Raw genomic sequence first — 16,965 nt, 5'->3', positions numbered from 1 at the left:
ATGCCTGCAGTCACGAAAGCTTCAAATCAAGATTGCAGAGCCCTCCTGAAAAAAAATGCCCTGAGGCCCTCCTGACCGCCATATAATTGACACCATCGTTATTTTTCGTTATTACTAAATACAGAGACAAGGAAGAAGGTAAGAGGGGTGTCCATCTCGGACAAGATCAGACGAAGTCCATTCTGGTGGGCAGTGGGTGGGACACGTCGGTTAGGGTTACGAGTTAGGGTTAGAGTTCAGGTTTTGGGGTTAGCTGTGCCCATCTTGGGCACGCTGAAAGGAAGTCATCTCAGGTGGCTATAGGGACATGTTAGGGTTAGGAGTCAGGGTTAGGGCTTAGGGTTGAAGGTTAAGGGTTGGGGTAGGTTCCCATCTCAAACACGCTGAGAGGAAGTCAACTGAGGTGGCTACGGGGACATGTCAGTAAAGGGTTAGGGGTTAGGCTTGGGAGTTAGCGGTTCCCATCTCAGATACACTCAAAGGAAGTCCATTCATGTGGCTAGGAGTGCATGTCGGTTAGGTTTAGGAGTTAGGGTTAAGGAGTTAGCAGTGCCCATCTCAGATACGCTGAAAGGTGGCTAGGGCGACATACGCCGTGAGAAAAAAAGGAAATCCACATCAGAAGAAGAAATGCGGTGAGCAGTGAAGCACCAGGGGCAGATACCGAGAGGCGGGCTGAGAGAGAGAGAGAGGTGATGGAGTGGACGAGGAGATGATGGTTCAGGACAAGAATGAGTGAAGGAGAGAGAGAGAGTGAGAGAAGACCGGGGCGGCATGGGAAGGGAAAATACTGAGAGGACAAATATGATTACTGTTATTACAAATCAACAGTCCCGATGCATGTTGTGTGCCGTGCGATAGCAAAACTGTGATGTTTAGTCCTCTCTGCTGTTGCAAAACAACAACAAATTGACGTGTGTAAACATTGCAGAAACGCCCAACGCCACGGGTTCACATCATGACTCTCTCTCTCGCACCACGCCGTGAAGCAGCAAGCATTTGTTTAACTGCCATTACATCATGTAGCTCAGAGGTCGGGAACCTATGGCTCGCGAGCCATATATGGCTCTTCCAGTGACGGCATATGGGCTCCCAGACAATTTTGAGTTGAAAAAAATAATTTAAAAAAATCAGTTTGGAACTGATTTTAAAATACTTGTGATATTGTTTAATAATACTGTGTCATTTGAAAGTAAACAGAAATTAGTTTTGAAGATACATTTCACGGGTCACGCCTGCATGAAGCTCAACCTCACCACGTACGAACCAGACTACAAGGCCATCAGCAAAACCATGCAGCACCAGAAGTCGCATTAAAAGTAAGACATATTTAATTTATTATACGTTAAAAATACTATATGGCTCTCAATGAAATATATTTAGAAATATTTGGCTTTTATGGCTCTCCCAGTCAAAAAGGTTCCCGATCACTGATGTAGCTGGTCACATCCTCCTTTCTTGTACTACAAACGCTCGAACGAAGAAGCCGTCTGTTCGGCGTGGAAGAGGAGGCCAAATGTCCTCTGGAGGGAATCGCTAGAGATTTTTCTCCAGGCTAGAGTTCCCGCTTTGTGTTGAGAGGGGGTAGGGGGGGGCGCAGAGTTCAGACAATCGACACCGGTGACGATTGTCAGAACGGGTCCTGGGCCTCCTCTACGTCGACTCAGCCTCAAACGAGTAGCTAGTTCGGCGTGTAAACGTCGCCACTAAGGGAGAAAAAAAGTGGCCGGGCGTGGTGCTGGCCACCCACCCACTCGTGTGCCGTGCCAGCCTAAATAGGTGCTCGCTAACAGCACTTGCCCCAACAGTCTGTTGAGGCTATACGGGGGGTGGGGTGGTCTTTGTATTTGGTGGGTGGGAGTGGGAGTGGACACACGAACCTTCTGCCGGCAGTAACGTGAGCAAGTCATTGCATGGTTACAGTTTTTACTGGCAGGAACCTCCTGGTTACACCAGCCCACAGGGGATTATTGTGTCCGTCTGTCCGTCGTGCAGGGAGGGGCTGGGTGGGGAGGGAGGGGCTGGGTGGGGAGGGAGGGGAGGGTCTGGATGGGGAGGGTGGGGAGGGGCTGGGTGGGGAGAGTGGGGAGGGGCTGGACTGGTAAGGTGGGGCTGGGTGGGGGGTGGGAGGGGTTGGGCTGGGTGGGGAGGGTGGGGCTGGGTGGGGAGGGGCTGGGTGGGGAGGGGCTGGGTGGGGAGGGGCTGGGTGGGGAGGGGAGGGCGGGGAGGGGCTGGGTGGGGAGGGGCTGCTCACCCCGTGGTGCCCTTATAAAACTCAACGTTTAACCTACTCACGCCGGCTTGTGCCCGCCCTCACAGTCGGGCATATTTGCGGAATACACCACGCCGCCGTTGACCCTGGCCATTGACCGAGCAACCCAACGTTCCTACCAGCTCCCTCCGCAAGAATGCGTTACCTGTTCTAAACAAACGCCGCAGTGAAACACTGGAGCGGTATCTCCCCACACACCGCCCCAACCCACCCCCTGGCCATCGCTTGATGGACTTGAATGTTATGTTTGTATTGGGAGGTCGGCTGTCCGTGGTTATTTATTATTGCGCTAATGATGTGAGTTTATTTTTTTTTTATAAAGGCTGCGGTTTTTTCTTTTCTTTCTCATGCTCACGATTCCACAAGCGTCACACACGGGTCCCCGGTTCGATACGTCCACTTGATTCTCTGATTACGGGCGCCTTGGGTGGGGGCGGATGAGATGCTAACCACTTCCTGGGCTAGCTCTCCTCCCCACTGCGCCAAACCCGCAACGCTCAGCCGAACAGGGCACGGGGGAGGCTTTAATCCAGCAGTGGATTGACAATGGTCAAATGCGTCGTCGTAAATGTTCATTTCAATATCAATTGAAATGAATACAAATGTAATTTGCATTTAACTCAATAACTAATCGAGCAACTCGATTTGAAGCTTTCGTGACTGCAGGAATCCATACTCTTTGGTTCTTTCGGTGAAGTCACGTAGGTGGAAATAAAATAAAATTAAACAAATCACGACGTTTCGATCGCAACACAGGTGAACTTCATTAGGTGGGACAACCATGGCAAGAAAATACTGAAGTCGGCTTAACGATTAACGACTTTTATAAAATAAAATTAATTTAATTGCATTTCATACTGCTGGAGTAAAATTACCGATGTGCTTTAACGTCATCTTGGCTACTCTGCCTCGAGTTCCTGATATGTTTAAGATGTTCAACCAGTCACACAACAAATACTCATTCCTGGCAGCGGTTTCAGCCTCACCACCTCTACATAACAAAAGGCTCAGTCCCATTTACACGCACCTTTACATCAGCCGCACCTTAACAACTCTTTTCAACCAGTTTACACAACAAAGGCTCATTCCTGGCAGCGGTTTCAGCCTCACCACCTTTACATAATAAAAGTCTCGTCCCATTTACACGCACCTTTACAACAGCCTCACCTTAACAACTCTTTTTAACCAGTTTACACAACAAAGACTCATTCCTGGCAGCGGTTTCAGCCGCACCACCTCTACATAACAAAAGGCTCAGTCCCATTATCACGCACCTTTACATCAGCCTCACCTTAACAACTCTTTTTAACCAGTTTACACAACAAAGACTCATTCCTGGCAGCGGTTTCAGCCGCACCACCTCTACATAACAAAAGGCTCAGTCCCATTTATACGCACCTTTACATCAGCCTCACCTTAACAACTCTTTTTAACCAGTTTACACAACAAAGACTCATTCCTGGCAGCGGTTTCAGCCGCACCACCTCTACATAACAAAAGGCTCAGTCCCATTATCACGCACCTTTACATCAGCCTCACCTTAACAACTCTTTTTAACCAGTCTACACAACAAAGGCGCATACCTAACAGCGTGCTTCAGCCGCACCGAACCTCACAACAATAATAAAAATCCAGGGCCTACCTTGGCTCCTCCCACCCTCAACCAGTATATATACGGAGTGGTATCTCTTGTAATCTCTCATTTACTTGATACAGCAATCGTGCTGTGACGGTTCCACCTGAAGACGGATGCTTGTGTTGCCTCCGAAACGTCGTGATTTTTATTTTATTTTTTATTTTATTTTTATGAATTTTAATTTAAAATTTTTACCTACGTAACTTTACCGAAAAAACCTAAGAATATGAATCCTTGCAGTCACGAAAGCTTCAAATGTAGAATTAAGTTTAAGATGTTTATTGCGACACGGGATGCATTCTTATCTCACTGCGGCAGCGACACGAGTTCGATTCCCGCTCATGGTCAACGCCAGTGACGAATATTTGATCGGGTTGTTGGGGCTCTCCCCTAGGTCGACTCAGCCTCAGATGAGAGCTGTAGATGGTGCGGTGTGTAAACATCACCACCTTGGGAGACAAAGGCGTACAGGCGTGGTGCTGGTGACCCACGCCGTCGTGTGTCGTTCCGGCCTTCACAGGTGCTCGCTAATAGCACTTGCCCCAAGAGTCGGTTAAGACTACACGGGGGGTGGAATCTTTGTCTTTTTACACGCTTTCATTTAACTCACTCTGTCTGTTGTTGTTGTCGTATTTTCAAATCTTGTAACTTAATTTTAACCCACTTCCCAATGTGGTATCGACTGCAAACTTGGTATACTTATGTCATACCGATGACAAAACCATATTGTATCATAAAAAATAAAATACAAATATGTAAACATAATTTTGTATATGTTATGTTTCGGCTTGGGTCTAATTGGCCACGGTCCCTTACGTTATGGCAAGCTTCGGGCCACTTCCTGAAGTCATGGAGTTCTGCCATTACTAGTACATTTAATAGAAGCGTGTTTAATTTTCTTTAAAAAAATATTACTTTTCACTGTCTCGCTGAACTTGCGATCCACAGGTCGCAGTCGAAACAAGGCGGGGCACGTTTCTTGAACCCAACCCATCCACACCTCCGCTCTGTGCGTCTCGTCTCCCTCTCCTCTCTCGTCGTAGACATTGCATCACAGTAAAATATTTCAGCAAGGTTCACGCAGCGACGATGTGAAAGCAATGCGGATGATGGCTGCCCCAGCTGTGCAATGGTTAGCAACACTGGACTTGCAATCCAGAGGTCTGGACGGTCCATTTCTATCTCACGTGGACACTGCAGTTGAAACACGTGGAGGGGAGGTGGGGTGAGGGGGTGGGGGTGGGGGTGAAGGGTGAGTTTATCAGCCCCACCACCCCCACCGGCGCAGCCTCTGTCGATCCAACAATGTCAATGGGTTCAGCAACTGGACGTGCAATCGAGAGCCCGCGCCGGTTAATTTCCACCTTAAATTGGCCCTTCAGTTGAAATAATGGGAGGGGGGTGAGTTTCTCAGCAGAGTGAAGGGTTAATGCCCTCAGAGTGAGGCTGGGTCTGTGTTGTGTTGATGGAACAGCGGAGTGGAGGGTTAATGATCTCAGTGTGAGACTGTGTCTGTGTGGTGTTGATGGAACAGCGGAGTGGAGGGTTAAAGTCCTCAGAGTGAGACTGTATCTGTGTTGTGTTGATGGAACAGCGGAGTGGAGGGTTAATGTCCTCAGAGTGAGACTGGGTCTGTGTTGTGTTGCTGGAACAGCGGAGTGGAGGGTTAAAGTCCTCAGAGTGAGACTGGATCTGTGTTGTGTTGATAGAACAGCGGAGTGGAGGGTTAAAGTCCTCAGAGTGAGACGGGTCTGTGTTGTGTTGATGGAACAGCGGAGTGGAGGCTTAATGTCCTCAGAGTGAGACTGGGTCTGTGTTGTGTTGATGGAACAGCTGAGTGGAGGGTTAATGTTCTCAGTGTGAGACTGGGTCTTTGTTATGTTGATGGAACAGCGGAGTGAAGGGTTAATGTCCTCAGTGTGAGACTGGATCTGTGTTGTGTTGATGGAACAGCGAAGTGGAGGGTTAAAGTCCTCAGTGTGAGACTGGATCTGTGTTGTGTTGATGGAACAGCAGAGTGGAGGGTTAATGTCCTCAGTGTGAGACTGGATATGTGTTGTGTTGATGGAACAGCAGAGTGGAGGGTTAAAGTCTTCAGAGTGAGACTGGGTCTGTGTTGTGTTGATGGAACAGCATAGTGAAGGGTTAATGTTCTCAGAATGAGACTGGTCTGTGTCGTGTTGATGGAACAGCGGAGTGGAGGGTTAAAGTCCTCAGTGTGAGACTGGATCTGTGTTGTGTTGATGGAACAGTGGAGTGAAGGGTTAATGTTCTCAGAGTGAGACTGGATCTGTGTTGTGTTGATAGAACAGCGGAGTGGAGGGTTAATGTCCTCAGAGTGAGACTGGATCTGTGTTGTGTTGATGGAACAGCGGAGTGGAGGGTTAATGATCTCAGTGTGAGACTGGGTCTGTGGTGTGTTGATGGAACAGCTGAGTGGAGGGTTAATGTCCTCAGAGTGAGACTGGGTCTGTGTTGTGTTGATGGAACAGCAGAGTGGAGGGTTAAAGTTCTCAGAGTGAGACTGGGTCTGTGTTGTGTTGATGGAACAGCAGAGTGGAGGGTTAATGTCCTCAGTGTGAGACTAGATCTGTGTGGTGTTGATGGAACAGCAGAGTGGAGGGTTAAAGTCCTCAGTGTGAGACTAGATCTGTGTTGTGTTGATGGAACAGCGGAGTTGATGGTTAAAGTCCTCAGAGTGAGACTGGGTCTGTGTTGTGTTGATGGAACAGCGGAGTGAAGGGTTAAAGTCCTCAGAGTGAGACGGGTCTGTGTTGTGTTGATGGAACAGCGGAGTGGAGGGTTAAAGTCCTCAGTGTGAGACTGGATCTGTGTTGTGTTGATGGAACAACGAAGTGAAGGGTTAATGTCCTCAGTGTGAGACTGGATCTGTGCTGTGTTGATGGAACAGCGGAGTGAAGGGTTAAAGTCCTCAGAGTGAGACGGGTCTGTGTTGTGTTGATGGAACAGCGGAGCGGAGGGTTAAAGTCCTCAATGTGAGATGGGATCTGTGATGTGTTGATGGAACAGCTGAGTGGAGGGTTAATGTTCTCAGCGTAAAGTGTTAATGTTAACAGGGACAACTATATTTTAAATGCCGAGCGGCAGAGCGAAGGGTTAATGTTCCGGCGCAGCTTTTACGAGAGATTTTCATGAAATCGTTGCCGACTCGCCGGGTGATTCAATTTTCACCGTGCAAGAGATGACAGACGAACGGCCTCCTAAAAAAGAATTGACGATTGATCTGACCGCATCGTGGCAATTATCGGTACAACGTGCATCGTGGGAAGCGTTCGGTGGGGTCTGCAGATAACAATACCTGAGGGAGGGCAGCGAGTCTGTGCTGGGAAGTGATGAGCAGCGTGTGGGGTCAGGGAAGTGAGGACGCGGGTCGTTGATGAGGGTGTGATGGCGTGGGTGGTGGTGAGGGTGTGATGGACGTGGGTGGTGGTGAGGGTGTGATGGTGTGGTGGTGAAGGTGTGATCGCGTGGGTGGTGGTGAGGGTGTGATGGCGTGGGTGGTGATAAGGGTGTGATCGTGTGGGTGGTGGTGAAGGTGTGATGGCGTGGGTGGTGGTGAGGGTGTGATGGCGTGGGTGGTGGTGAGGGTGTGATGGCGTGGGTGGTGAGGGTGTGATCGTGTGGGTGGTGGTGAGGGTGTGATGGCGTGGGTGGTGGTGAGGGTGTGATGGCGTGGGTGGTGGTGAGGGTGTGATGGCGTGGGTGGTGGAGAGGGTGTGATGGCGTGGGTGGTGGTGAGGGTGTGATGGCGTGGGTGGTGGTGAGGGTGTGATGGCGTGGGTGGTGGAGAGGGTGTGATGGCGTGGGTGGTGGTGAGGGTGTGATGGCGTGGGTGGTGGTGAGGGTGTGATGGCGTGGGTGGTGGAGAGGGTGTGATGGCGTGGGTGGTGGTGAGGGTGTGATGGCGTGGGTGGTGGTGAGGGTGTGATCGTGTGGGTGGTGATGAGGGTGTGATGGCGTGGGTGGTGGAGAGGGTGTGATCGCGTGGGTGGTGGTGAGGGTGTGATGGCGTGGGTGGTGGTGAGGGTGTGATGGCGTGGGTGGTGGTGAGGGTGTGATGGCGTGGGTGGTGGAGAGGGTGTGATGGCGTGGGTGGTGGTGAGGGTGTGATGGCGTGGGTGGTGGAGAGGGTGTGATGGCGTGGGTGGTGGTGAGGGTGTGATGGCGTGGGTGGTGGTGAGGGTGTGATCGTGTGGGTGGTGGTGAGGGTGTGATGGCGTGGGTGGTGGTGAGGGTGTGATCGTGTGGGTGGTGGTGAGGGTGTGATCGTGTGGGTGGTGGTGAGGGTGTGATGGTGTGGGTGGTGGTGAGGGTGTGATCGTGTGGGTGGTGGTGAGGGTGTGATGGTGTGGGTGGTGGTGAGGGTGTGATCGTGTGGGTGGTGGTGAGGGTGTGATGGTGTGGGTGGTGGTGAGGGTGTGATCGTGTGGGTGGTGGTGAGGGTGTGATCGTGTGGGTGGTGGTGAGGGTGTGATGGTGTGGGTGGTGGTGAGGGTGTGATGGCGTGGGTGGTGGTGAGGGTGTGATCGCGTGGGTGGTGGTGAGGGTGTGATGGTGTGGGTGGTGGTGAGGGTGTGATGGTGTGGGTGGTGGTGAGGGTGTGATGGCGTGGGTGGTGGTGAGGGTGTGATGGTGTGGGTGGTGGTGAGGGTGTGATGGCGTGGGTGGTGGTGAGGGTGTGATGGTGTGGGTGGTGGTGAGGGTGTGATCGCGTGGGTGGTGGTGAGGGTGTGATGGTGTGGTGGTGAGGGTGTGATGGTGTGGGTGGTGGTGAGGGTGTGATGGCGTGGGTGGTGGTGAGGGTGTGATGGTGTGGGTGGTGGTGAGGGTGTGATGGTGTGGGTGGTGGTGAGGGTGTGATGGCGTGGGTGGTGGTGAGGGTGTGATGGCGTGGGTGGTGGTGAGGGTGTGATGGCGTGGGTGGTAGTGGTGGTGGTGAGGTTTTGAGATGGAGTGAATTGTTGGACGGAGTGAATTGTGGGACGTCGCGAATCTCCGGGCACGCAAAGGAGTGTTGCTTGTCGTGACAGGGGTGGAGTTGGGGGGTGGTGCTGGTGGTGCCGTGGATGGGGGGCCCCTTGCGTGTCTGTGCCGGCCCCTGCCGTGTGGCTGGGCAAGCTCGTGGCCCGGGTCGCTCATGAAGAGGCCGTTGGCGGTAGTGGCGGTGGTGGCGGTGGTGGCGGTGGTGGCGGTAGTGGCGGTGGTGGCGGTGGTGGTGGTGGTGGCGGTGGTGGCGGTGGTGGTTGTGGTGGCGGTGGTGGCGGTGGTGGTGGTGGTGGTGGTGGTGGCGGTGGTGGCGGTGGTGGTGGTGGCGGTGGTGGCGGTGGTGGTTGTGGCGGCGGTGGTGGTGGTGGCGGTTGTGGCGGTGGTGGTGGTGGCGGTGGTGGTTGTGGCGGTGGCGGTTGTGGCGGTGGTGGTGGTGGCGGTGGCGGTGGTGGCGGTGGTGGTGGTGGCGGCGGTGGTGGCGGTGGTGGCCGTCGGTCACACGCTGCCGATTTAAAACATCACGGTGCAACGCTGTGGATTTCGCGGACTCCTAAATCATCGCTCCTTCCGCGCGAACCATTGATTTATTGATCGATCGATCGACTTTATTTAACCGGCTGAGAAACCCGTTGAGACCCCTCCCGAATGTCTCTCTTGTGGTGGGGTGAAGGGGGGGGTTGACCCGGGTCACCGAGTGACAACCGGGGGTGGGGGGTCATACGGGGGGGGGGGCACGGGGGGGTAAACGGGGGGAACTTTCGCGCGCCCCGTCGGTCGTTCGTTCGGTCGGTCGTGATCGCACGTGGCGCGTGGGGTCGCACGGGCGCTCCAGGGTGTGGCGGGTGCTCGACTGCCCGCGCCCTTTGGTAATTGCGACGCGCGGAGAGGCGCCTCCCGATGTTAATTGTGAGCGTAAACGGAGGGGTGAGTAATTACGAAAAGCAATTGATTTTGGGACGCTGGGGTTCTGAGATTGGAAGAGAACCAGTCCCCACTGGCATTGCTGAATTGCGCATTGAGGGGTTACCGGCCGCTAGCCTGGCCGCTCAGCGGCGGAGCGAGCGGCTCGCGACTGAAATGGTTGCGAGTTCAACCCCTGGTTGGGAGAGGTTGACTCGGCAGCAAATCAAAGGCCTCGGTTCGAGTGCGGGTCTCAGCCGACCGCCGTTAAGCCGCGAGTGTCGTGCGCTAACAGGCGCTCTCTTCACTTGCGCACACACGCGCAATCACATCACACTGAAGTTCATATCTTCATTCTAGATTTGAAGCTTTCGTGACTGCAAGGATTCATACTCTGTATCAAATCTGGCTGTGACGGTACAGCAAATCTGGCTGTGACGGTCCCACCTGATGACGGAGACTTGTGTTGCCTCCGAAACGTCGTGATTTTTATTATTTTATTTTTTATTAATTTAAATTTCATTTTTTTACCTACGTGACTTTACCGAAAGAACTAAGAGTATTTCATATCTTCACTTTACTTGGATAGGTTCCCTGCTCCCGAAGCTTAAATGTATTCGTTGGCTTGACCTGTCACGCGGCAATCTCATAGCAGAGTGTGTGAGGGAGTGCTTCCTCCCTCCCTCCCTCACCTCCCTCCCTCCCTTCCCCCCACTACTGCGTAAATAATAAAAGTACCCACTGGGCGTGTTTGCAGTCCTTCCTGCGCGCCTCCGATGAACCACGGTGTTTCTCTCCGTGTTGCTGGACCCTCAGCGAGGCGGCGCAAGGAGACGCCGCGGGCGATCGAGCCGGTGAGGTCCTTTGAGACGAACATTTCCCCAAACGCCAGGGACCCCCCCCTCCCCCTCTGGGTTGTCCACGCGCACAAATTTGGCGCCGCGCGAAAGATGCAAAATGTGCCCTGCGCGTTGCCCCGACAGCGCAGTTTGGCAAACTTGATTTGGCCCGCGGACCGTTCAGCCGACGCAAACATTTCAGCGGAACCCCCAACTCCTGGTGACAAAACGTTTTCACTTTTCTCTCTCTCTCTGTCTCTAAATACCACGAATATAACATTATTCATATTACCAGAATTTTCTTTAAGAAGCTATAATGTTTTTTTTTTTCACGGGTGGAGGGGTTATTTAGATGTTAGGCTTAGGGTTTAATTTATCTTCTTGGTTCTTTTGGTAAAGTCACATAACATATTATTTTATTATGTTTTATTTTTATTATTTTATTACTTCCCTTCTACGTGACTTTACCGAAAGAACCACGAAGATGAATCCCTGCAGTCACGAAAGCTTTAAATCGAAATATAAGCTTTAAATCGAGGCTTAGGGTAGTTTAATCAGGGTAGTTTGCCTAACTTCATTTCCGATGTAAATTTCACAACATTCACAATACACGTTCATCGTTTGTGTCCGTACCACCTGGAGGAGCGTCGCGGGCATCTCAGCCTCGTTGGTCGCAGTCCCAACCGCTGGCGGAGACAATCCACCACCCATCCCCACCGCTTTAGCCTCGTCAGTATTCTCGAAGCCGTTGGTTGTTTATTTAAAAGTGAATTTACAGACCCATCCGAGCGCCGCGTGTTTAGTTCTTTGGCGAAGCCCTTGACATGAAAGGCCTGTTTGTTTGGTAACATTTTTTTTTGCAACTGCTGCTGCCTTGGAAGTGGAAAGTTTAAGCGATTTGCCAGGCAATTGTGGCGCTCGGTAAATGTGTTCCGGCGTGCGTGTGTGTGTGTTGTGGGGAGTGGGGAGCGGTTAGCGCTACGCTGCGCTATGAACCTGGCGAGCCGAGTTCGATTCCCGCTCACGGCCAACGCCAGTGACGATTATCTGAACCGGTTCTGGGCCTCCCCTAGGTCGACTCAGCTTCAAATGAGTACCTGGCGCAGTGTATAGTAAACACTGGGGAGACGAAGGCGGTCGGGCGTGGTGCTGGTCACCCCCCCCCCCCCTCGTGTACCGTCCCAGCCTTCAAAGTTCCTCCCTAACAGCACTTGCCCCTACAGTCTGTTCAGGCTATCTGGAGGATCTTTGTCTTTGTTGTGGGGAGTGGTGGTGGAGCGGTTAGCGCGCTGCACTACGAACCCAGTAACAACGGGTTCGATACTCTGTCACGGTCAACGCCGGTGACGAATATATGAACCGGTCCTGGGCCTCCCCTAGGTCGACTCAGCCTCAAAATGAGTACCTGGTGCGGTGTGTAGTAAACATCGCCACTGGGGAGACAAAGGCGGTCTGGCGTGGTGCTGGTCACCCACCCCTTCGTGTGTAGTCCCCGCCCTTAATAGATGCTACTTCCAGGGGTCGGGAACCTTTTTGACTGGGAGAGCCATAAAAGCCAAATATTTCTAAATATATTGCATTGAGAGCCATATAGTATTTTTAACGTATAATAAATTAAATATGTCTTACTTTTAATGCGACTTCTGGTGCTGCGTGGTTTTGCTGATGGCCTTGTAGTAGTCTGGTTCATACGACGTGGTGAGGTTGAGCTTCGTGCATGCGTGACCCGTGACATTTATCTTCAAAACTAATTTCTGTTTACTTTAAAACGACACAGTATTATTAAGCAATATCACATGTATTTTAAAATCAGTTCCAAACTGATTTTTATTTTTTTTTTCAACTCAAATTTGTCTGGGAGCCATATGCCGTCACCAGAAGAGCATGTATATGGCTCGCGAGCCATAGGTTCCCGACCGCTGTGCTACTCGCAAATGACACTTGCCCCCACAGTCTGTTCGGGCTATACGGGGGATGGGTGGATCTTTGTGTGTGTGTCTCCTTTTCTCATTTGGCGTGATAACCGTGTCAAATCAATTTCAGACGATTGCGACTCGTGGGCCTGCTATGAGAAACAAGAGCAATCACTGCGAGGTCCGGGGGCTTTTAGCTTGCCCCCCCCCCACAACCACCCCCGCCAACCCCCGATCGATGCTGGTTTCTTGTTAATATGTCCGAGCAAGCGAGAAGATGGGCACGCGGTGGATACCAGAGGGCCTGGCACCACGAACGCGGTTGTTCGATGGAAGAAGAAGAAAAACCCCACCGCGTAACAGAATAAAAGCGAGTGTTTGAAACGGAGCACACAAGCCCGCAAGTATGACAAATGAGAGAGAGAAAAAAAGCCCTACAAGCTTCCCCAAGTGTGTGTTTTACGCATGACGGAATCTGATGTAGTCTCAATTGTAATAAAATAGAGGGTGCTTATATATTTTTTTACACTTATATGGATGGGACTATCGTTTTAAATGGAAAAAAGAACGGACAATACACTGTAACTTGATTAAAAAAATAAGTATGTCAACGAGTCTCCACTTGTTCGCCAACATTGTCAACGCGTGGCCTGGAATCATCTCCAGGTGGTCTCCAGAGCCCGGAGGCCCATTTATTGTGATAATGTTGCAAACACTCAGAAGGGGTAACGTCTGTTTGAAGCACCCTGTACATAACAGGCATCGTCAAGCCCCGGTCTCTCCATCCCAGAGGTCGCAAACGGGTTTTGATTCCTTACCCGTACCCGTACCCGGCCACACCAGGGTCGCAAATGGGTATCCGTACCCGTACCCGGCCGGGTACGGATACCCGTTCCCTACCCGAAATGAGTGACAAACGGTTACTCACCAGTGACTCACGGCCTACCCGTACCCGTACCCGGCCGCACCAGGGTCGCAAACGGCTACCCGTACCCGGCCGGGTACGGGTAGCCGGGTATCGGGTAGGGTACGGGTATTGGGTACCCGGTTGTGACCTCTGCTCCATCCCTCCCCCCCTACCACCCATACTCTCAAAGCTGGGCAAAACAAGTCGGGCGAACTGCAGATACACTAACACCCACACTCTTACCTTTTTTTTTTATCAGAGGCAGACTCTGCCTTTGGATAATAGTAATTTCATGGGCTGGCCAGCATTGAGACTCAAAGTCAGGGTAATTTCCCCGCTGTTCAATTGATCATTGGGTCATTGGTGATCATCTCCCATGTACAGCAAATTGGGTAGCCAGTGGTGGAAATGACTCCCTTTCTATCGCAGGGCTGAGTCTACCTATAACATGGCAAACCATCGTTGACTTCCACACAAGCTGGTTTTCCCTTTATCCACCCTGGAGGGATGATGGAACCGAGTCATCGCCTACCCAGGATGTGAACTCTTGACCCTTCCGCTTCGCGAGCCGCTAGAACGTCCCAACTGAGACGACTGGAAACGTTCAGCGCCCGGACTGGCAGGGAAATCATGAGCGTGAGCACCAGCCATGGTTGCTGCTAGAAATACGAATATTTTAATTTTTACACACAAGCGACTCTCGTTCTTCTGTCTCATTACACGTTTGGCTCCGAGTGCCTTCCGGCTAGAGGCCACCTGCTTGCGCCTGCGGGTAATGAGGTATTTGTTTGGTCCCCTTCCGTAATAAGTTGAACCCGGGGCATCGATGGGAGGGTGAACTAAACTAAAACTGTAAACTATTTTATATTTTTGAACAGGTAAGGCTCACTGAGCAATGTAGCTCTTTTTTCAGAAGCGACTTGGCCACAAATGATAGCCGAACGAAGTGGCTTATCACGTGGAAATGAATAGCCAAAAACACTGAACGCGTGATGTTGATTCTAAATGCCGAGGGAAAAAGCGGAGGATCTGGAGAAAAAAGTCAACGGGACCACGGGAAGAACATGCAAACTCCAAATGTATAGCAGGCGTCAGGGTCGGGATCGAACTCACGACCTCCTGTATACCAGGCGAGGTAGTTAACATCTCATAGCCACCGCGGCACCCCGGTGGCGAGATGGACATGGGACAGATCCAGGTGCCATGGGTGTACCGAGTGAGATGACTGGCACACGCATCACTTATGCAACCCACTTTGCCACCTCGCTGAGTTTAGCGAGACCGGGCCGACGGCCCATTGTTGTGTCACTCCTCAACAATAAATATACACTATGATACCTCCTTTACCAGTGGCAAAATATTGTAGTAGGTTTTTACCCTTTAAACTGGTACAAAAACTGACACCTTTATACAAGGCATCATGTTTGCAATAACCACAACACAAGCAGTCAAAATGCAAACAAAAACATGTCAGTTTTTGTATCAGTTTAAAGGGTAAAAACCTACTACTATATTTTGCCACTGGTAAAGGCGGTCTCATAGTGTAAATGCTTACCCCGAGCTCTCGATACTCTGATAGTGCGCTGTTTTTGAGTTGTACGCCTTTTGGCGTCATCTGGTCCAACACCAATGGAGACTAGGCTCTAAGAAAAGCTATCTCGGGTGTGGACCAATCAACTTCAAGGACAGTGCATATCATTATCACTATCAGAGTTGTTTCTTTTTGTTTGCATTTTGACTGCTTGTGTTGTGGTTATTGCAAACATGATGCCTTGTATAAAGGTGTCAGTTTTTGCAACCAGTTTAAAGGGTAAAAAAACCTACTACAATTAATATACACGCGACCATACACACGGACGCACAGGGCATACATACCAAAGCCAAAGATTGCGATGAAGCCTTTGCAGGCTGTTGGGGAACGTGCTGTTTGTGAGCACGTGTGAAGGCCCCACCGGCGGACGAGTGAGTGGTGTGGCCAGCACCACGCCCGACCGCCTTTGTCTCTCCAGCGCGAATGTTTACACCCTACTCACTTAAGGCTGGGTCAATCAATCCAGTTATCCCAGAACCATTCCAGATATCACGAAGCACCAATATTGGCCACGGCCGGGGAATCGAACTCGGGTTAACGGGTTCATGCGAACGTTGGAGATTGACGTTTTGGTTCAACTTCCTCGCTGCTAAATATACATTGCGGAGATCACACGCCATGACGCCCGTCGCGTTTCCCCACCGCAACAGGTACGACCTGAACGCTATCAACGTTCATTAGGTGATTAATGGGCCGTGTCCTCGTTTCGCATCTCCTTCCACTCCCCTCCACGCCACCCCCCCCCCGTCCATCCACCCTCCTTCCTCTCATCTCCACGTCGTTTGACTCGAGATATCATCCACGCATCACTGCCCACACGCCCCACGGTTTGTTTCTAAAAACGTCCGCGAAATCGGCGCACATTCGGCTGCTACGTCGCAACGCGCGGGTCAGAACGCGCGGATGCGGCATAAAATAACTTGGAACAAAAGCTGAAAAGTGCGCGCCAAGGCGTGCGCAGATGACCACGCATGCTTAGAATGACGCTGTTCGTATGTTCGCACGCGTACGTAGCCAAGCCGTGCTAATCGGAGGTGTTGGGGAAGGCCATACAAACTAAACACAAAAAACGCACTTCAAAAGAATTGCGATAGGAGGAGGAGGGGGAGAAAACACGCGAATTATCCCAAGTGATTTGCTCAGAGATTCAATCATGAACGGACCGGCGTCACTCGTTGAGCCGTACCTTCTCGTTCAGCTATCGAGGCCGGCGCGTGGAGGAGAGGTCACGACCCCCGTACAACCACTCTGCCCCCTGCCCCCCTATCCCCCCCCGCTCCCACCTCCCACGCTCGCCCCCATTGAACCCTGTCTCATCCAAGGCCTCGTTAGTCTTCTCCTGTCCCTCGCCGCCCGGCCTCCCTTTCATCTCGACCTCCGGCCAGCCTTTTTGCGCCGCGGTTATAAAATTATTGAGCTGCTGAGACATGTTCGCTGCCGCCTGACCTCCCTCCCTTCCCATCTCTCGCCCCCCACTCGCGTTTATTTCCCTTCCTCTGTTCGCCCCCCTGCGCCATGCGCTCTCGCTCTCTCTCTCTCTTCCTCTCTGCCCCCGAAGCCGTAGTAGACATTACGTCACGGTAATGCATTCCGGAGGTGCACGTAGCGACGCTGCGAAGCCATTCGGGGATGTCTGCCTGTGGTGCAGCGGTTAAGCAACACTGGGCTTGCAACGCAGGGGTCGTCCATCTCATGTCCACCTTTACGTGGGCAGGCACGGCAGTTGAAGCGATGGGGGGGCGAGTGTTTCTGTTGGTCGATCGGCAAGGTCGCGTGTTTCCTGGAGTCAAGTGTGGGCCTTCCCAGACGTCTGGCCAACGTGGAGGGGGCTGTCTAGAACTCCCTGTAGTGTCGGGAGCCCTTCTGACAGCAGTTGCACGAGCTAGCAATTGCAGGGCTG

The 16,965-nt window shown here is 51.9% G+C and overlaps 1 protein-coding gene across 1 annotated transcript in view; it reads right to left on the bottom strand.

The window, feature by feature from the left end:
• Positions 1-16,494, bottom strand: part of LOC133356681 (uncharacterized protein DDB_G0271670-like) — a 191,717-nt gene extending 175,223 nt beyond the window's left edge. Inside the window, exon 1 of the mRNA XM_061574320.1 lies at positions 16,356-16,494. Coding sequence (XP_061430304.1) covers positions 16,356-16,494 — 139 coding nt within the window. The remainder of the gene's footprint in view (positions 1-16,355) is intronic.
• Positions 16,495-16,965: the final 471 nt, after the last annotated feature.

The sequence above is a fragment of the Lethenteron reissneri genome, chromosome 55 (assembly GCF_015708825.2).
Source record: "Lethenteron reissneri isolate LAM-NWPU_2019-01 chromosome 55, ASM1570882v1, whole genome shotgun sequence".
Classification (NCBI taxonomy): Eukaryota; Metazoa; Chordata; class Hyperoartia; order Petromyzontiformes; family Petromyzontidae; genus Lethenteron; species Lethenteron reissneri.
This window is presented reverse-complemented; position numbering and strand designations above follow the sequence as displayed.